Below are 20,754 nucleotides of genomic sequence, written 5' to 3'. Positions count from 1 at the left end.
CAGTTAAGAGCCTAGACATTGTACTGGATCCAGCGCTTCTACTAGAAAAAGAAGTCAAGGTAGCCGCAAAAAATGCTTTCTACAACCTCACTCTAGCCTGGAAGATGGCTTCTTATCTCAACACAGCCGACCTGGCCCCCTGGATCCATGCTATGGTAACACCAAGGCTTGACTAATGTAATGCACTATACATTGGTCTCCCATCTAAGTTAACTAGGAGATTCCAATTGGTGTAAAATACTGCGGCTCGACTATTATCAGGAGCAAGCAGGAGCTTGAACATCACTCCCATCCTACAGTCACTCCATTGGCTACCTATCAGTTACCATGTTCAGTTCAAGGTATTGGTTATTACATACAAAGCTCTTCATGGCCTTGGCCCAGCATACCTATGGGACCGCCTCCCTCCATATGTTCCTCCACAGCAGCTTCGCTCATCTGATCAGTGTATCCTATAGGTATCAGACTGCACATGGGCAAAATCAACAGCAGCCCATACACGGGCTGTTTCTGTGGTGGCCCCTACCCTGTGGAATGGCCTGCCTAAGGAAGTCAGGAGAGCCCCCATTCTCCTGGCTTTCCCCAAACGATGCAAAACAGAATTATTCAAAAAGGCTTTTTACTCAGATAGGAGGGCTGTATTGTAGGGATGAAGTCTCAGATATTTCACTAATGAGTTAGGGATCATAGACTTCACCATGTTGCCTCACATACTATCCGCTGCTTCATATATGCACTACCGTGCTTCATGTTGTCAAATGTTAGTCCTAGAATTGCTTATGTTCTGTTTCAGCATTTCTTCTACTTTGTATTGGATCCTTGCTAATGGTATGTCTTTGTAGATTTGTTTATATTTACCAATGGCATTGTTTATGGAAATGTCCTATATGGAAATGTACTTGATATACTGTATGGAAATGTCTTTGATACTGATTGTACTAATCTCACACTGTGTAATCCGTCTTGAGTCTCAGTGAGAAAGGCAGACCATAAATGACATAAACAAACAAACAAACAAACAAACAAACAAGAAGTGACTGCCAAGAATTTATTGAAAGATTAGCTGGGCTCATGGAAATTTCAAAATGCCCTTTTGAAAACTGGAGGCTGCAGTAGGAACTAGAGATGGGCATGAACCACAAAAAACCTGAACTATGAGGTTCGTGGTTCATGGGTTTTCACAAACCAGGAACCATGAACTGGCACAAACTGGGGCAAGTTTACGAACCAGTTCGTGGTTGTGGGGTTTAAATGCCTCTTTCCGGCAGCTTAGCAATGGCAGGGAAATGGGCATTTGACAGTTTAAAGGGCCCATTCCTGCCTTGCAAGCAGCAGGTCCCTTTAAACTATCAGAGGGCAGGCAGCAGGGGAATCCCCCCTTGCCACCTGCCAGCTGATAGTTTAAAGGGACCTGCCACTTGCAAGGCAGGTAAGGGCCCCCAGCCCTAGCCCCAGCCCCAGCCCCAAATTTACCTTGCCCTGTGGGCCTGTGGTATCTTCCCCCTCCTACCGCAAGGGGTGGGAAGGCTGTTTTTGGCTGCGTGGGCCCACGCGGCAGTGGAGGAGGCCGAAAATGGCCTTCCTGCCCCTCAAATGGCTGCATACCAGCTGATAGTTTAAAGGGACCTGCAGCTTCCAAGCAGCAGGAAAGGTTTATATGGCCATTTTCCTGGGTAAATGGCCATTTAAACTGCCCCTTTACGACCCAAACGAACCAGTAGACCAGTTTGTGGAAACGAGCTTCCACAAACCACTGGTTCATGAACCACGAACTGGCCTGGTTCGTGTGGTTTTTTGGGTTGTAATTCGATTCATGCCCATCTCTAGTAGGAACAGAATCAGTGGGGCAGCAGCAACAAGAAAACCTAATTGTGTGAAGTTGCACAGATCTCATGCATGCAAATATGTCCTTTTAAGAGTCTGAACTCCTAGTTATTTTTTGTTTTTAGGCTTCAGAACCTCTAGTTTTTAAAAAAATACTTACAATTTTTAAAAACAGTTTTTATTTTTGTGACTTTATGGATTCCATGAATATCTCTTTGAAATATTTCCCTCACATTTTGTGCTTTATATTTTCTGAAGGCTCAGGTGGGATGATGAAGCTCACTGTCTGTAAAATACATATTGCTGGCTTGGGCATCATCAGTTTGCCTTAGGACGGAAGGGAGAAGCTATTCAAACCTTTTGGTTGCCACTTTGTTTTGCTCTTCAAAACTGACTCTTCTGTTTTGTTAGCACTTTAAATGAGAAAAGTTAGCAAAAATGTGTGGTAGTTGAAGGCTTAAACATCATCTCCCATCAACTGCCTTCCATTATCGAGAAGGGACTGATCATCTTCTCAGAACTTGTTTTTCTCTGGCAGGCTTCTCTGAGGCCTTCTCCATGCAGAATCCCTGACTGTTGGCTTAGCCAGTCTTGTGTCACCTGGTTCTTTCCTCGCATCTTTAGAAGTCTCCAGGCTCTTAAACACAACCATGACCTTATCAATATGCAGTCTTCAGTCTGTGGATGAGTCCTTGTTAAAAACAACATATTAGTCCCTCATTAAAAACAACAACAAAAACATTCAATTTATATACTGCCCTTCAGGACAACTTTTCACCCACTCAGAGCAGTTTACAAAGTATGTTGTTATTATTATCCTCATGATAATTCAATGTATATGCTGCCCTTCGGGACAACTTAACACCCACTCAGAGTGGTTTACAAAGTGTGTTGTTATTATTATCCTCACGATAATCACCCTGTGAGGTGGATGAGGCTGAGAGAGCTCTGAGAGAGCTGTGACTGACCCCAAGGTCACCCAGCTGGCTTCAAGTGGAGGAGTGGGGAATCAAACTCGGTTGTCCAGATTAGAGTCCTGCTGCTCTTAACTAGAGATGGGCACGAACTGGAAAAAAACCAAACCATGTGGTTCATGGTTTGTCAAATTTCACGAACCACGAACTTTCACGGACCTGCCCCTGGATCGCGAACCGGTTCATCTGGTTCGTGAAAACGGCTCATCCAGGTCAGAAAACTGTCACTTCCGGGTCAGCAGAAGGTCACTTCCGGGCCAGCAGAAGTTCACTTCCGGGTCAGCAGAAGGTCTGCAGGAAGTCCATCCCCTGTTGCTTAGGAAACTGATTGATGGGCACGAGGCTGTCTGCAGTGACGAACCAAAAAATGAACAAAATGATCCAGCCTGAAAGTTCATGGCAGTTCGTCAGAAATGCGATCTGATGAACCGTGGTTCATGAACCACGAACCGGTCTGGTTTGTGCTTAATTTTGGTTCGTATTTTGGTTCGTGCCCTCTACTCTTAACCACTACACCAAACTGGCTCCCAGGTGGTATCTGTCAACTCTAAGATAGGTGGAGAGAATACAGGCATCACAGCATCCTTGCATACTCGCATAAAAAGGATGACAGTAGCAGGGAGGCTATTCCCCCTATTGTTTTCTCCAACTAATAAGGAAATTGCTTGCCAAACTGAGCCAAAAGAGCAATACATCAAAAGAGTAAAATTTTGTTTTACATTTTTAGCATCAAATGTAGGGATACAGAGATATCTAGAGATCATATACAGAGATTTTAAAAATACTGTTCATTTTAGGTAAGATGGTGTTTTGAGTCCCAGAAGTAAGACCTCTCAAGACCCCTCAATGTTTCTACTAAACTCCGTAGTAGTAAGTCGCCTCAATGCCTGTAATTACCAATTATCATATAAACTACGGGTAATTAGAGGGTAGGTAAAATAATGGCATCATCAACTGGCTAACATTCAGCAAAAAAAAAAAATCCAGTGACACCTTAAAGACTAACAGCATCTCTTTCAGTATTAGTCTTTAATGTGTCACAGGACTTTTGTTTTATTTCGCTATAAAAGACCGACGAGGCTTTTCCTTTGGTAACATTCAGTAGCAGACAAATACGAGTTGGATCACTCAATATTCAGTTTTGAAAAACAGGAAGCCAGATGCAGACTGTTACAAAGTATATGGCAGATGCACAGGTTAGACTCATGGACTCTACTCCTGCATGTGCATGGTACATCTATGATGGATCAGCTTCACAGGATCTGTGTGTGTGCATGTATCAAGTTGCAACCAACTTACAATGACCCCAGCAAACTGCTTTCAAGGCAAGTGAGAAGCAAAGGTGGTTTGCCATTGCCTTCCTCCACAGAGCAACCCCATTTTTCCTTGGTGGTCTCCCATCCAAGTACCAACCCTGCTTAGCTTCTCAAATCTGATGAGATTCAGCTATATTCTTCCACTGCCCCCATGGGAACAGTAGACCCCATGATGTCCAGTTGCCTGGAATGCATCACAAATGCACATGAGTGATTAGGGCTCAGGTGAATTCTGCAGAAATGTCTCTCATTCACATTATTCTCCATTTGGAAGTACAGTTGTGTGTGTGTTATGTGCCGTCAAGTTGCCTCCAACCTATGGCAACCCTGTGAATGAAAGACCTCCAAAACGTCCTATCATTAGTAGACTTGCTCAGATCCTGCAAACTGGAGGACGTGGCTTCTTTTTTTGAGTCAAGCCATCTCGTTTTAGGTCTTTCTCTTTTCCTACTGCCTTCCACTTTTCCTAGCAGTATTGACTTTTCCAGAGAATCTTGTCTTCTCATGATATGACCAAATTATGATAGCCTTAGTCTTGTCATTTTAGCTCTAAGGGAGAATTCAGGCTTCATCTAACACCCACTTATTTATCTTTTTGGCTGTCCATGGTATCTGCAAAACTCTCCTCCAGCACCACATTTCAAATGAATCAATTTTCTTCCTGATAGCTTTCTTCACGGTTCAGCTTTCACATTCATACATAGCAACGGGGAAACCATAGTCCGGATTATCTTGATCTTGGTTCCCAGAGAGACATCATTTTAAGGATCTTCTCTAGCTCCCTCACAGCTGCTCTTCCAAGTCTCAATCTTCTTCTGTTTTCTTCATTGCAGTCTCCCTGTTGGTTGATGATTGAGCCAAGGAATAGAAAATCTTGAACCATTTCAAGTACAGTTACAGGGATTTCGTTCAGAATGGGTTAATTTTCTGAACATTCACAGGATATTTGGGAAATTATTCCAGTTCTTCTGGATGATCTCTGGAATGCATGGTGTATGTATTTGGGGGTAGATTTCACTTATCACCTGGTAAGGCATTCTCAATTTCTGTTTGCACTTTTCTTTTTATCTCTTAGGAAGGTCACTTTTGCAGCATAACTGAAACTTCAGATGTGGCTGTCAGAACTATCTGTACACATGAGCTGATGCATGCCAATCCTTTCTGTATCAAAATATTGCCGTGAATATAAACGAATCATAGTTCTTCTTTGCAATTCATGTCTGGAAAATAGGGGAAGGGCGCAGTGTCATTAAAGAAGGGTTTTTTAAAAGAGGAAGCTATTGTTCTTCTTTCGGCTTTCACTCAGACTTCATTCAAATTATTTGAATTGGTTTTTTTTTTCAACCACTTGTCATCGGTAAGAAATAGTTCTCAGGTAGAATTAAACTAGCATTTGTCACTGAACACTTAAGTAGGGCATTAATGAGGCTATTGTCTGAAAGGAAGACCAGCAGAAGGCCATAAGAAATCTGTCTGTTTTTACTTTTCTTAACATCGAAAATAAAGCAAAATTGTCCCTTCATTTCAGTTTTTTTTTTAGAAGTTCTTGAATTTTGATCCATCAGTAGTATTTGCTGAAAAGGCAGAGTTTCCTTCCAGTAATTTTAAGAAGAGCTATCATCAAACTGTCAACAGCCTAAATTGAGATTAAAAGTACTGAAGAGAAATCTTTGCTATTATCATGGATTCAACTATGAGCCTTTGAGCAGGCAGAAAATATCTGAAAGGTCTCAAATGGAGCTGCTTCTTTTTTATCTGTTAGAGGAACTTTTCAGAGGGGAAAGGTCGCTCTTTAAGTAAGTGACAAAAGCTTAAACATACTGCCTTAGATTTGCAAAGTCAAAATAGAGTGTTCTGTATGCACCTGTACTTGGCATGCCATTTTCTTTTCACTGGGAATGTTGGACTTGTCTACAGTCCAAAGCCAGGATGGGCAAATATGCTTAACTTTGCCTGGGTGATTGGTAGGCTTTGTGTGCAGAAGGTCTGAGGTTCGATCCTTGGCATCTTCAGTTAAAAGGATCAGGCAGTAGGTGATGTGACAGACCTCTGCCTGAGTCCCTGGAGAGCTGCTCTCAGAGTAGACAATGGCCGTTTTCACACTACTAACCTGCTTCCATAGCATTGAAAACGTCGTGCAAAAAACGGGGAAGATAACGTTGCGAAACTCTTGCGATGTCGCCCAAAACTCTCGCGAGAAGACGCTATCTTCCGCGTCTTTCACACGATGTTTCGCAACGTTACGGAAGCAGGTTAGTAGTGTGAAAACAGCCAATAACCTACTGACCCTGGGTAGACCAATAAGCCAACTTCATGTGTTCACTAGGCAGCCAATATTTGAGGTTGCCATTTGGCTTGAGGAAATACTGGCTCCAGCACATGGAGATCAGGGTCTGCTTCAGTGTAAGGTTGCTTCCTTTGTTCCATGGTAGAGCATCTGCATTGCATGCAAAAGATCCCAGGTTCAATCTCCTGCTCAGGTAGAAGATGATGCAAAAGGCCTCTACTTTGAAGCTGTGAAGATCTGCTGCCAGTTAGATGAGAACTGACCTGGATAGACCAAAGGTCCGAGTCAGTATGAGGAAGCTTTGTGTTTTCAGTCTCAGTTATTAGTTTGCACTTTCTTTTTGTTTTCTTACTCCAAACATTTCCATAAAATGCATGGATTTTTCAATAAAAATATGCATCAGTAAATTAGCAGTACAGATTGTGTCAAAGATATGTGTTGTATATGTGACTGACAGTATACAGTTAGTGGTCAGGGATAATAGCTAACACATTGAATGGGAGGAACACCTCTACTGGTCAAAATTATATCTGGGGTAGTACGAAGACAACCACGTTAAGAAAATGAGCGAATGGGCTTGTCAGTTGTTTGAAGAATAGGACATGGACAGACTAAATCCACCTCATGGTGTCCACCCCACCCCGTAACATTTGATCAGCACAATGGACAGGTATCTGATTGGGGCTGCATTTATCCCAAGGAAGAAATCATATGGAATGGCCTGCTTGAGGAAGCTTCCACCCTTCTGTCATTTCACAAACTGTATGAAGCCGAGTTGTTCATCAGGGCATCTTTATAAAAGGAATAGGACTGTAGTTTAATTGAATGGTTCAAGAGGCTGCACTTATAAAGGGAATGGGATTGTAGTCTACCTTACTTTTTATTATATGCATTATCTTGCCCTTATTGCACTTTCTACTTTTGTAATTCCATTTTTTGCAATGTTTATGATGACACACTGAATCTGATACTTTTTGCATTGTTCCTAATGTTTGTAATCCTCCTAGTCCAATTGCATTGTTTATTAGATGCCGCGTGCTCTTTGATTGTGAGAAGTCGGAAAATGTTTATTGTATGAGGCCCAAGGCCATTACAATTAAATAATTAAAACACACAGGAAAAACATGAATAGAAAGCATCAAATGATAAAACTATAATGCTAAAAGCACATAAAAGTATATTAAAATGCAAAGCACCTTCATTTTGTACAGGTGAAGGAGTCTCAGCCATTTACCACAGCTGGAGCCCAAATTTTCTTGCTATTTGTGTTGCTTTACATTGTGTAATCTACCTTGAATCTTTGTAAGAAGGGCAGGTTACAAATAAAATAAATAAAGAGTATGTGATGCCCAGTTGGAACAGACAGCTATGAATTTGCACCTGGTGGCTTTCTTCCAGATACATATATCCTGTGTAATGTTTGGTAGATTTTTTATCTAACTTGTCCCTTAAGGTGCTCAGGACAATGCATATTGTCCTCCCATTTCCACTTGATCCTCACAACAGCCCTGTGAGATAGGCTAGGGTGAGAAAGTTTGACTCTAGGTATTTGAACCTGGGTGTTCCAGATCCCAGTCCAACACTCTGTCCAGTATATCACTCTGGATCTTGTACTGGAGTTTTGGTGGAAGATTATAGTGTCACAGTTTTAGGTTTCCTTTTTTAAAAAATTGCATAGCGTATCTGCATAGTGTTGCAGTTCCTACAAAAATGTGAAATTTAGAGTGTGTTATTAAGCAGACATAAGTATATGGCTTAGTAGAGTATAACTTTGCTTAGGATTGCACTGTTAGAGGCCAAACTCCATGTTATGCAGAATTCTGTGTAGAGATGTGAAGACCTAGAAAAAAAAACCCAGAAAATTTCAGGGGGGAAAACATACATTTCCCCCCTGAGGACTTTTCACTAGTGGGAAGGGGAACTCCGTGAAATATTTTCTTCTTGGAATGCGTGAAATACTTCTTAGGGCAAGGGTTTTCACATGCAAAATGTATATCAGTGTTTCTATTAGAAAAATTGGGAAATTTGGGGGAGCACTGAACAAAACCTCCTCTGATTCCCTGCTCTTTTTGGAATAAGTAAAATTAAAGAGAAGTTTTACTCAAAATTTGTAGTATGAAAACGTTTATGTAAGATGATTTACAGCATTTGATAATGACAAGCAGAGCAATCACAAGGACTTGTGGGGGGCATCTCATTTCCACTCCTCTCCCAGCCAGCCCATCTTTACTTGCCCCCCCTTCAGCTTTCCCTCCATTCCTCCCCCGACATTCTTTACCGGGGAAAATGATGCCTGAGTTCCATGTTGCTAGCTGCTGAGACAATTGCACGGTGGAGAAGCTCACTTTCCCCGGAATCCCCAATCCACACTATTTCTTATCTGCCTTCTTCTGGCAACCCCCATATCCTCAACTGTAGACAATGTACAGCATTAGATAATGACAAGAGGGAGACCAGCAATGACTTGTGGAGGGCATCTCATTTCCCCTCTCCTACTATTTCCCTTTTCCCTCCCTGAAAGCTACCATAGACTCTCTGCTTTTCGTGCATCCATCTCTCCCTCCCACCAACCAGCCTTTTACTCCCCGCCCCCATCTTCAGCTATATTATTTATTTCATTTATACCCTGCCTTTCTCCACAGTAGGGACTCAGCACACCTTACATCATTCTCCTCTCCTACATATTACCCTCTCAACAACCCTTGGAGTTAGGTAAGGCTGAGAATGTGTAACTGACCCAAGGTCACCTGGCAAGCTTCCATGGCAGAGTGGAGATTTGAATCTAGAGTCTCCCAGATCTCAGTCTTTAACCATTATGCTACACTGGCTTTTGTGGAGTGGTTGGCTGCTGTTGAACAGTAGCAAGCAACCAGTCTCGGTTGAGTCATGAACATCATGTGGTATTAAGTCACCTAGTGGTTGCTGGGACATCTGTCCCTGATGAATCCTCTCTCAAAAGCCAAATCAGCCCTGGAAAGGGCCCTGCCACTTCCTTTTGCCTTTTATTGACAGAAACCAAGGCTAGAAGTCTGGCTATACTGTTGTGGTTACCTAGCAACCCCCACAACGGCCACTGAGATTTCTTTTCTTAAAGCTACAGGTGCTGCTTCTATTATTTTCATCTTGTATTTTGGAAAAAAAATTGTTGCAAACCTGGAGTTTTTTTCACGGTTGTAGAAAGATCCCTCTTGTCTGTTTATGGCTGTAATCTCTTGATTTAAGTATTCACAAATTTGGCCACATTGAGAATTAGATATATTGATAATTCCTATGTATAATTCTTACGTATTTTTGGCAACAATTGATATGCCATAATGTATCAAAATGTTACTAGAGAATTCTGTGCAGTGTGCAGTGGTTTGTAGTTTTCCCTCAGGTATAGAAAATGAAGACGTTTATACTTTTAATTTCCATAAATATGCCAAATAATATAATTTCACATACTAACTTAAGTTATAAATTATGCATTTGTGTTATTAAATCAGTAAAAGAAGAATGTAAGTATTGCATATATTTCAATTTCCCCCAATTTCTGGGGGGGTTCTTCCAAGAACAGGGGAGGCTGGTACCTTCCCAGGTGGCACACATTAATACTTGCCAGATTCCCCTCCATGCTTGACTCCCAAACAGATTGACAGACTGTCAGGGAATGCTATTTCAAGTTTCCGTTGCATGGAAGCATAAAGAGATTTTGGAATTCGAGTGGCAAGTTTCACAGCATGGCTCAAAAGCCTGCTTCTGGATTCAGTCAGGATTATCCTGCCAAAAAGAGTGTTTTTAAAGAGTATTTGTATAGTTACATTTTTATATTTTATAATAACCTGAGATAAATGTACTCCTGAAGAATAAGCACATAGGTTGAAATAGATGGAGGGCACTGCCTATCGTTCTTCCATAGAGGTACCTGCATAGGCTGTGCTCTGTAGAACTACAGAGGCGATAAAATATTCCCTAAGACAGAGGAAGCTGCACACAGCTCTTCTGAAAAAGAGATGTGTTCCACTTAAAGACAAGGGGAGGAGGGATTTGTAACGATTTTAAGTGTGTGTGTGTGTGTGTCTTTAAATGCTTGGTGTGGTACAGATGAAAAGGGAGTGAAAGAGAGGGATGAGTGAGTGAGATGATTGGCTGATGACTGAGGGCCAAACTACAAGTGACGCCTGACACAGGTTGGACCCTTGTCAGCTTCCCTCAAGTTTTGATGGGAAATGTAGGCAGCTTGGCAGAATGTTGGACAAGTGACAGTTGAAAAGTCCATTGGACAGCAGTTGGAGAGTCAAGCTGCAAGACCAGAACGCCTACATTTCCCATCAAAACTTGAGGGAAGCTGACAAGTGTCCAACCTGTGTCATTTGTCACTTGTAGCTTGGCCCAGAGAGTGGGTGGAGTGAACTGAAGTTTTTATTTATTGAGTAGAGAGAAAAAGATTCAGTCTGGGCAAAGCAGGCAACCTATGTGGAAGTCTGAGGGTGTCTATGCATTTCTGAGAGAAATACTGAGTCTGGGCAAAGGAGGCAACCTGTGTGGAAGCCTGAGGGGATTCACATTCTAGTTCAGTTAGACAACCTGTGTGGAAGCCTGAACTATGTGTGTATAGGAGAGTAAATATTCAAATATTCTATTTGTAGCAGGGAAACTGTGTGCACCTGAGAGAAAGTCTTTGTGTATTTGAGTGAAAGATTAATTATCTGAAGCAGGCAAACTGTGTGCGCCTGAAAGAGAAAATTGTATATATCTGTGTGACTGAGCAATTACTTTTAATTTTTTAATTTTTATTTTATTTTACTTTATTTGTACCCCACCTTTCCCCCCAGTGGGGACCCAAAGCACCCGGCATCATTTTCCTCTCCTCTGTTTTTTCTTCATGACAAATTCTGCAAGGTAGGTTAGGCTGAGTATGTGTGACTGGCCCAGAGTCACTCAGCGAGCTTCCATGCAAATGGGGAATTGAATCTGGGTCACCTAGATCCTAGTCCATCACTCTAGCCACAACCCAAAAATTGGCATTCCTTCTTGTTTTTAGCAGAGAGAAATTAAAGAAACTGTAGGGAAGAATAGTAATCTCTGAAGGGGCTCAGGAGTGCTGAAGTAGTGTCCGGTCTTGCCAGGTATTTCCCCCAAGCACTTCACTGTATCACTCAGGTATATGAGTTAAAGTTACTTTATTAAAGAAGAATACCAGTATCAAGATGGTCAGACAGGATCATTGGCTGAAGTGACCCAAGGTAGCAAAGCAAGGTTAATTATAGGGCAAGGTCTCTGCCCCCAAAGGGAAAGAAAGGATTTTGGCACATTGAGCAAGGGAGCCAGGAGAGAGGGGAGGAGGGAAAGGATGAGCTCTGCTCAGTCTCTTAGGAGGTTGGTGCAGTCTGAGCTGGAACTTCAAGGCCACGTTTGCAGGCCGGCCAGGAAATGGTAACCAAAACACCTGCAAGATAAGCAGCTAGTAACTAGAGACGGGCACGAACCGGGGAAAAAAAGAACCATGTGATTCATGGTTCGTCAAATTTCACGAACCATGAACTTTCACAAACCTGCCCCCGGTTCGCGAACTGGTTTGTTTGGTTCGTGAAAACGTCACATCCAGGTCAGAAAACCGTCACTTCCAGGCCAGCAGAAGGTCACTTCTGGGTCAGCAGAAGGTCTGCAGGAAGTCCATCCCCTGTTGCCTAAGAAACTGATTGATCGGCACCAGGCTGTCTGTAGTGATGAACCAAAAAACAGACCAAACAAACCAGCCTAAAGTTTGTGGCAGTTAGTCAGAAATGGGATCTGATGAACCGCTGGTTCGCGAACCACGAACCGGCCTGGTTCGTCATGAATTTTGGTTCATATTTTGGTTCATGCCCAGCTCTACTAGCAACCAGTCAGCAAAACAGGTTTCCTCTGCATGTTTTCAGAGGTGCACTACACACTGCAGCAAGAAATTCATAACACATGGCAGATACGTTGGAGGTGTATCTGACAAGTAGTAGAGATCAAGGCCTTGGTAGAGGAAAATTTGAGATATCGAATGATAAAAGTTCATAGAAATTTAAAATGAGAGTGGACAGGAGGATTTGCCTCACTTGAGTCACTTGAAATACATATTGATAGATCCTGCCAGAGTTCATGGTACATCTCTGGCATCATGGTTTTAAAAACAGTTTTGTTTCTTACTCTATATGTTAAATTATTGTGGCTTGTTGTGTTTTGTATTATTGTATCATCCTTCTAGGATGTGCATGTGAATTTTTTAAATTTTTATTTATTCTTCTTCCAGCCCTCAAGTGATGGTGCTTCCATTTCCCCCGAAATGCACTATACACCACTTCCATCTGGATCAAGGGACCTTACCAACCACAGAGGTAAACCAAAAGCAAAGCGCTCTTGTGTGTGGCTCTAAGCGGGTGATGGCACGTTGCTGTGGAGGGCCATTAGAGCTCATTACAGCTGTGTTGGTGCTCCGGAGAGAGAATGTTCTGCTCTTGTTGAGAAGAGTGCAATGGTTAAAAATAGAATGTTGAACATATTCAGATGGCTACAGAAATACTGTACTGGGAGAGCAAATGAATGTATTAAATAATGCTTAGCAACAGCAACAAAAGTGTGATAAACTCAAATATTGCTAAATAGACAATTGCATATTTTACTAATGATGTTGACATTGTTAACTCTTTTTCTACTGGTAGAAGTACTAAAATATATATTTATTTTAGCAATGTATCAATTAAATAATAACATTCGAAAACAGCTTTTGATTTATATACCACCCTTCAGGACAACTTAATGCCACACTCAGAGCAGTTTACGAAGTGTGTTGTTATTATCCTCACGATAATCACCCTGTGAAGTGGGTGGGGCTGAGAGAGCTCTGAGAGAGCTGTGACTGACCCAAGGTCACCCCCAGCTGGCTTCAAGCGGAGGAGTGGGGAATCAACTCCAGTTCTCCAGATGAGAGTCCTGCTGCTCTTAACCACTATACCAGACTGGCTCTTTAAAGTGGTTATTTATCAATTAAAGATTTTTAAAAACTGAATTTGTGATTTATTTAAAAATATATTAGTACTGTTTAGGGCTGCCAACTCCACGCTGAGAAATTCTTGGAGATTTGTGGGGGGGGGATGCCTAAGGAGGATTTGCGGGGGGGGGATGCCTAAGGAGGAGTTTGGGAAGGGGAGGGATCTCAGCTGTCATAAAGTCCACCCGCTGAATCAGCCATTTATTATGTAATTATTTTTGCAGCAATGCCCAGCAATGTTTGCTTTACTGGATTTTGCAATATTGGAGAGCAATGTATGATGAAACATGTCTTGCAGTCTTAATAGTGACACCAATTATGCTGTGGTCTTTCTGTGTCCCAACAATGTTTCTTCTATCACCCAGGAGCATCCATATAGCTTTACACCTTTGTCCAAACAACTTGGACATGAAAAAAAGGTTCTCAATGGTTGGTTCCTCTACAACATATGCTTAGTTTTCAGATTTTAGCTGTTCTTAATTGTAGTCCATTATTTATGAAGCTTCATTTGGCTATATTCAGAGTTTTATATACATTAAAATCAGTAAATAAATAACGTGGTCTATATTTCAAACATTAAGTGGGTGGGCACAGTCCAGCCAAAGTTAAGCACTTCCAAGTTCCTGTGATTTCCAGGGAGATTGTTAAGCACGTGCTTACCTTTTGGGAGTTAAATATATTTTGCTTTGGCCAGATTTGCACCTTAGGAAACAAGAGCAGAGGAGCTATCCAAGGGCTCGGTAAAGCTGGTTCTAAGCAAGACACTGTTGGCTCACTTGGACAGTCAGCATGTTTATATCCTCAAGGAAATAATAATTAAGGAATGTTTTCCAGAAATCCAGGTGTTGCATATTCCGTTTGGAACATTCTGCTGGAAGGCTGCATGTGAGCCATCAATGAATTCTTGAGAATATAAGGAAGTTCTCTGAGCTCACAAACCTTAAAGTGCACTTAATTGGAGTCAAGAGTGTACCAAGAAAAGAATGAGACACATAAACATGCCATTTTGGAATCCCACTCTTGAGGTTTTTCTATTCCCTGAATGGTCTCAATCTCACATAAAAGATGGAATTGGCGATTGCATATGTAAATATTGGCAGCTTTTCAGAGTTCTTTGCAACCTGAAGCTAAGGGAGAAAATGACCACGGCCTTTGTTCGTCTCCAGAGGGGCTTGTTTACAAGAGTCTGGGTCTCTTGTGAGCAACTTGAGGCAGCCATAAATTAACTCTGCTTGAGGCTCAAGACGACCAAATTCATCTGTGTTTGGCCTTGTTTCCACTTTGGTTGGCCCCACCCCCACCCTTTTTCAGAACAAAGAAAACATATGAATGTGATGCGTTTCCTAATTAGTTTAGTTTATGAAGCAATGTCTTTCCTATGACATTAATTTTCATTCTTTTTCTTGATGTCAAAGAACCCAGAGCAATCTGGGATCTAGGGCAAAACGTAGTCTTGAGACCGCCCTCCTGTACCACTACCAAAAGTAATGTATTTGTGTTCAAAGAATATAAACATAATAAATGTGGTTACATAGTTTAGAATGTAGTATTTAATTATGATAACCAGGAATGCCAATTCACTAGATAGGCAAATAAGTTTCCTATTTGATTCTGTGAGCCATAGTCCTGAAGGTCAAAGGTGAAAGGTCAGGCGGGCAAAACGGTAGTTTGACGGCTAACCTTTGGCACTGTAAACATGCTGGGGGCCTCAGGGAAGTCTGCCCTCTCTCCACTCCTAAAGAGCAACAAAACTAGCGCCAGAAACTCAAGGTAGTGTTCAATTTGTGTTTACTGAAGCCATACCTTTATGCTGGACAGCAAAACTTTTTTTTAAAACTCAGGAAAGTTTGAGAAGTGCTTTGCAGAGAAGGAGAACATTACTGCTGCCCTCGGTCCTGGTTACATTTAGAATGGGATTGATGGAAATGAACTATGAGGCATTTAGAACCCACCGTCCACAAAAAGCAGAAATAAACGTTTCAGACTGTGAGTGAAGGGAAGGAGACATAGGGATGGAGGGAATTCCAGGGGTGTGCTTTTAAAACATCTCTCTCTTTTTAATGAGACAAAGTGCACTGGAACTTTTGGGTTCATAGTCCATCTAAAATTAGCTGGGAATAACAGTGCAGTCCTAAGCAAAGTTGTACTTTCTAAGCCTATTAACTTCTGTTAACTTAGAAGGGTGCAATTCTGTTTAGGACTGCGCTGTAAGTCCCTTTGGGAATCAATAGAGCAGATTAGTTACAATTAACTGAAGTCCAATTGCTTCAGTGATACTTGTGATTCACTATAACTTAATCTGAGTTCCAGTGTCTTAGAATAGGAAGCAAACTGATATCTCAAGCAGACAGCACAGCTAATAATCCTATATGAGATCCCCAAGAACCCACAGTGTAGTCAAGGCTGTTCCAATTTAGCTGACTCCAGTTAAATGTTCGGTTCTTTGATGTTCTTGAACAATTCAGAATGACTGTTTTTTTCTTCCCCTGCCCCCCACCTCCAGGAATTCATTCATTCATCTCTCCTGGAAGCAGCCTCGAGTTCTTGCAAGGTAGCAAGGCAGCTAATAAATGTTTTAAATAAATAGAAATAAAATCTGGGCCTCTGCTAGGCTCCTTTACCATGGCGCTTTTTCCTAATACCATGGCATGAGAATGAACAAAACTTGTGACTCTTTTTAACATTTCCAACTTGTGCATTAAGCTTCAGATTTTGGCAAGTTTGTTAGATGCTAGTATTGTCCACAAAAGAGTGAGAAGGACTTGTTGTGTTTGAAGGTGGAGAAATTTAGTTTGCGAGCTGATTGCGCTGATATTTATCAGCAGTTCCGTTACGGTAATTCTGCTGTAAGAAGAAATACTGAAATACCATTTTTCTTTAAATGAACAGGCAGAAGGTTAATTGCCGAACTAACCGGCGACCTTGTTAAAACTTGTAAAGGTTTCATGTACATTAGCCTCCTATACCTCATCTTCAAGCACCATGCTTATCTTTAAATCTCAGGGAAACTGTAGAACGAAGCAAAATCTAGTCCTCTTCTGTCATCAGCATTTGTTGATCAAACAAAAGGGGTAGATTTTAGATAAAATATACAACCATGTCTTAAAATGGTATTTAAAACATCTTTTGCTTGTTCCTGTTTATAGCTTTTTAATATAATAGGAAACGCTTATAGTCACAGGGTTATATCACTCCTAAAATTTCCATCTACACAAGGGAGGGATTTTTGCAATTAACTTCCAAATCCCCCCAAAGCTCTTCCTGAGGGTCCCCCATCCCCTAAGAGTTAAGACTCTCCTTGTGAAGTTGCTGTCTGAATCCTGGGGCTTGCTTGTTGCCCTAGGAGCAGTTCCCCTTTTCTCCTAGCAAGTGGGGCAGCTCTGTGCTAGGGTGCTGGTCTCAAGCAGTCAATGAGTTCAGCTGCCAGCGATTCCTGCTCTTGCTTCTTCAGCTCTTCCCAGCTACTGCAGTTCTTCCAGGGAGAAGAGTTCAGCTCTTCCAGCCAGTAGTCTCAGCTCTATGATGTTCTTAGCTCCAAAGCCTGAAAACAAGCTTTGCCTTCCAAGCAGCAGCAGCAGCAGCAGCAGCTCTCTCCAGTCTTTTCAGCTAGCCCAGTCCTGTATTATACCACCTCTCCCAGTCATGGTGACCTCTTTTTTATACACGTGTCCCGTGAGCCTTTGCTAAACATGCAAATTAACACAACCCTAGGTACAGCTCAGTTATATGCTAGTTTGGTCTATCTATGTATCTGCAGCCTATTAATCAGACCTAGATCCTAGGCCCTAACCCCTTTTTCCAGTACAGGCTTACAATGAGAAGACAAGATTCTCTGGAAAAGTCAATAATGCTAGGAAAAGTGGAAGGCAGTAGGAAAAGAGGAAGACCTAAAACGAGATGGCTTGACTCAATAAAAGAAGCCACGTTTTCCAGTTTGCAGGATCTGAGCAAGTCTATTAATGATAGGATGTTTTGGAGGTCTTTCCTTCATAGGGTTGCCATAAGTTGGAGGTGCCTTGACAGCACATAACACACATGGTGTTCCTAGGAGTCTGTTTGGGGGATCATATTGGGCTGCAAGTGGAGGGGGTAACAGGGAAGTCCTGTAGGACTGTTGGAAATTCCTTCCATTCTTGACATCTTACAGCAGATTTAGGCCATTGTATGTATACAAACTGTATCAGCAATATCAAAACTCTGCAATGTGTGTTAAGTATACAAGATCGGGTGTTGAGCAGGTGGTCTCAGAGTAGGTTAAAATGTTTTAGGATTAATGCTTCTTCTATTCTCCAAATACCTTTCTTTTAAAAAATATTGGATATAAACACAGTGTGTCCCCCCCAGGTAATTATTCTGCTCATGCAGTCTTTACTGTTAGTTGTTATTGATACAGTTGTTAGGTTCCCATCTCAGTTTACAGCCAGAGGCTTCATCTATTTAAGTTTGAAATTGATTGCTGGGAATGTCACGGAGTAATTTACATAGCAACTTATCATAATTAGTCAGAGTCTGTAGTTTCCTTAATGTGAACTGCACTTTATGCTTAGCAATTGATTTTTCTGTATATCTGCATGAAGCTTCTTAATGTGTGCCATCCCCCATCCCCCCCAAAAAAAACCTGTGGGTAGTTTTTTATCATTTAGTTAACCTGAGGAATCGTAAAATACATTTAATCAGGGACTATAAATAGGAAGCACTTGCTTTAACTCTTTTCATACGGTGCAATGAGATGAATAAGGGGGAAATGTAAGTGCGGAAAATATATTGGAGTTCCAAGCAGAAGTGGTTATGAATATTAAAGATCCTTGTTTTGTTGGTTTCTGTAGGATATTTGCAGAATTTTATAAGTCATTTTTGGTGTTTTCGGCAAGTAATATGGCACAAAGGAAGCCAAACTGACATGAAGCCATAAGGTATCAGGAGGAATTGCTATGTAATTACAAATATTATCTCAATATTCTTTGAAACCAAACCTTTTTTCTCTGAACTTGTTGCTACAATCTTATCCATGCCCCTTAACCCTTTGATCCGGCTACTCTCACAGCAGGAGGTCCAGAAAAAACTCTACAGCTAAGGGACACAAACGTTCCAGCAAGAGAAAGGAAATTAGGCCAAGTTCAGCAAATACTCAAAAACACTCAAAATAAATATTATACCTAGATTTATATGTTTTGCACACAATTCCTTTTCATATACCTTGTAGATATATTTGCAACATTAATACTTTTTTGGAAATTTAGATGGGGTTCCTTACTGCTTGGGATTTCTTTAAAGAGGACGCAACTTCCAGTTAAAGAAGGAGGATTTGGCTTTCCTAATCTTCATTTATATCATCAGCCAGTTTGGTGTAGTGGTTAAGAGCAGCAGGACTCTGATCTGGAGAACTGGGTTTGATTCCCCACTCCTCCACTTGAAACCAGCTGGGTGACCTTGGGTCAGACTCACAGCTCTCTCAGAGTGCTCTCAGCCCCACCCACCTCATAGGGTGATTGATGCGAGGATAATAATAACACACTTTGTAAACTGCTCTGAGTGGGTGTTGTTGTTCTGAAGGGTGGTATATAAATCAAAAGTTATTATCAAATGTTATTATTTAATTGATAAATTGCTAAAATAAATATATATATTAGTACTTTTACTTTTATATAAATCAAGTGTCGTCATTGTTGTTATAGGCATATTTGTTAACTTGTACTAATGATTGGGATTCCTCCTCTTATTTGGATTATCCATTTGGGGCTCTTTTGAAGGTCTGGTGCCACTCTTTAAACGGATCTGTTCATACCTGCTGCAGTTTCTGCTGTTAGAGAACTATGATGTGTAATTTGATGAATGCGATATGAAGAAAAAAAGCAAATCTCCCCAAGGTTAAGGGACTAGAGACTTACGTTTTTGAAAAATGAAAGCTGGGAATTCAGAGAACTTGCTACAGATATCATTACAATGCTATAGCACTATAGCGCTAATCTATATACTTTCAAAAAAAAAAACCCACACTGGTGGGAAAATTAAAAGGTAGCAGCCAGAAGCACCACAGACATTTCAAACATTACTCCACAGCAAATGGGGAGAAGATTGAAAACTTGACAACAGAAAAACCAGTTTTAAAAGAAAACCGGCCCAACTCTACACTGCAAACAGGACAGAAGCAGCTTTTTTGGGGAAAGGTTTATTAAAAAATTGTTAGCAATAAGCAGTCAAACTGGTTGTGTCTGAAATGGCACAAGGCATTCACTAGTAACCAGCAGCCAAAATGGTTTACACAGGCTGTGTGAAAAAGGCTTTATTAAGCAAAAAAAATTGTTTAGGGCATATCGGACACCACAACACCTTTTTAGTAAAGAAGTAAGTGCAGTCTCTGATTGCTGGCATTGTAAATTACGGGGCATGTCTCTTAAGTATATGCTTTAAACGTGTCTAGTTATTCAGTGTTTGGGGGATGAAAACATTACTCATATTAATTTTATATTAGAATGTTCATTGATTTATGTACTTCTAAACTATTTGCTTTTTTCCTGGAGCCTAACCAAAGGTTAACAAAAAGGACCTTCCATGCCCTCACTGTAGCTAAAAGACTTTCACCTCCCATACAACTTTATCAATGTTTGAACATACGGTATACAGAGTACAATTGTGTATGGATTCATTTTTAAATGTTTGGATATTGATCTATGTATATAGGTATATGTATTTATGTATATGTGTGTGTGTTCTGTATACAAGTAAAAAGTAATTTAAAAAATAGCTGGAGATCCAGAAAAAAACTCTACAGCTAGAGGATACCAATTTTATAGCAAGAAAGACTAATCTGAAGATAAATTATGCAAGTAAATATCAGTTACTTAAATTTCCCTGCTGCGGTCCACTAAGTCCCACCAAATTCTGTTCTTGGGGGTCAAGGGGCTCTCAGGAACAGTGTGGGGCCAAAGTGCTGTATCTGCTGTATGCATAAGAATCAGATAAAATTGTCTTCCCCTCCTTTGCCATTCTACTGTCATCGGCAGAACACCATCTTTGGATCCAGCCCAGGACAGGACAGGTAAAGTTTGCTGAAACCACTTCTGCCTCACCTGAAGGTGACTTTCCATTTGCAGAAGAGTCATCTTCTCATTTTTGCAATCATACTCCTCCCATGTATGTCCTATGGGTATGGTAAGACATGCTTGTCAATCCCCCCATGCACTAGTAGGAGTGACAAACTATCAGGAGCTGCATGTGGGTAGATAAAGTGCATATCAGTGCCACCACCCTTTTTCCACTATATGCAAACTGCATGTTCTTGATTGACAGCGAAGAAGCACCTATTTCCCCCAGGAACATAGGTTGGGTCACTGATGTATAATGAATGGAATT

At 41.2% G+C, this 20,754-nt stretch overlaps 1 protein-coding gene across 1 annotated transcript in view; it reads left to right on the top strand.

Moving 5' to 3' along the window:
* The window catches only part of LRMDA (leucine rich melanocyte differentiation associated), a 539,681-nt gene that overhangs the window by 345,225 nt on the left and 173,702 nt on the right, over positions 1 to 20,754 (top strand). The window contains exon 5 of the mRNA XM_054983958.1: positions 12,664 to 12,748. Within this exon, the coding sequence (XP_054839933.1) occupies positions 12,664 to 12,748 (85 nt within the window). The remainder of the gene's footprint in view (positions 1 to 12,663; positions 12,749 to 20,754) is intronic.

The sequence above is a fragment of the Eublepharis macularius genome, chromosome 6 (assembly GCF_028583425.1).
Source record: "Eublepharis macularius isolate TG4126 chromosome 6, MPM_Emac_v1.0, whole genome shotgun sequence".
NCBI classification, from domain to species: domain Eukaryota; kingdom Metazoa; phylum Chordata; class Lepidosauria; order Squamata; family Eublepharidae; genus Eublepharis; species Eublepharis macularius.
This window is presented reverse-complemented; position numbering and strand designations above follow the sequence as displayed.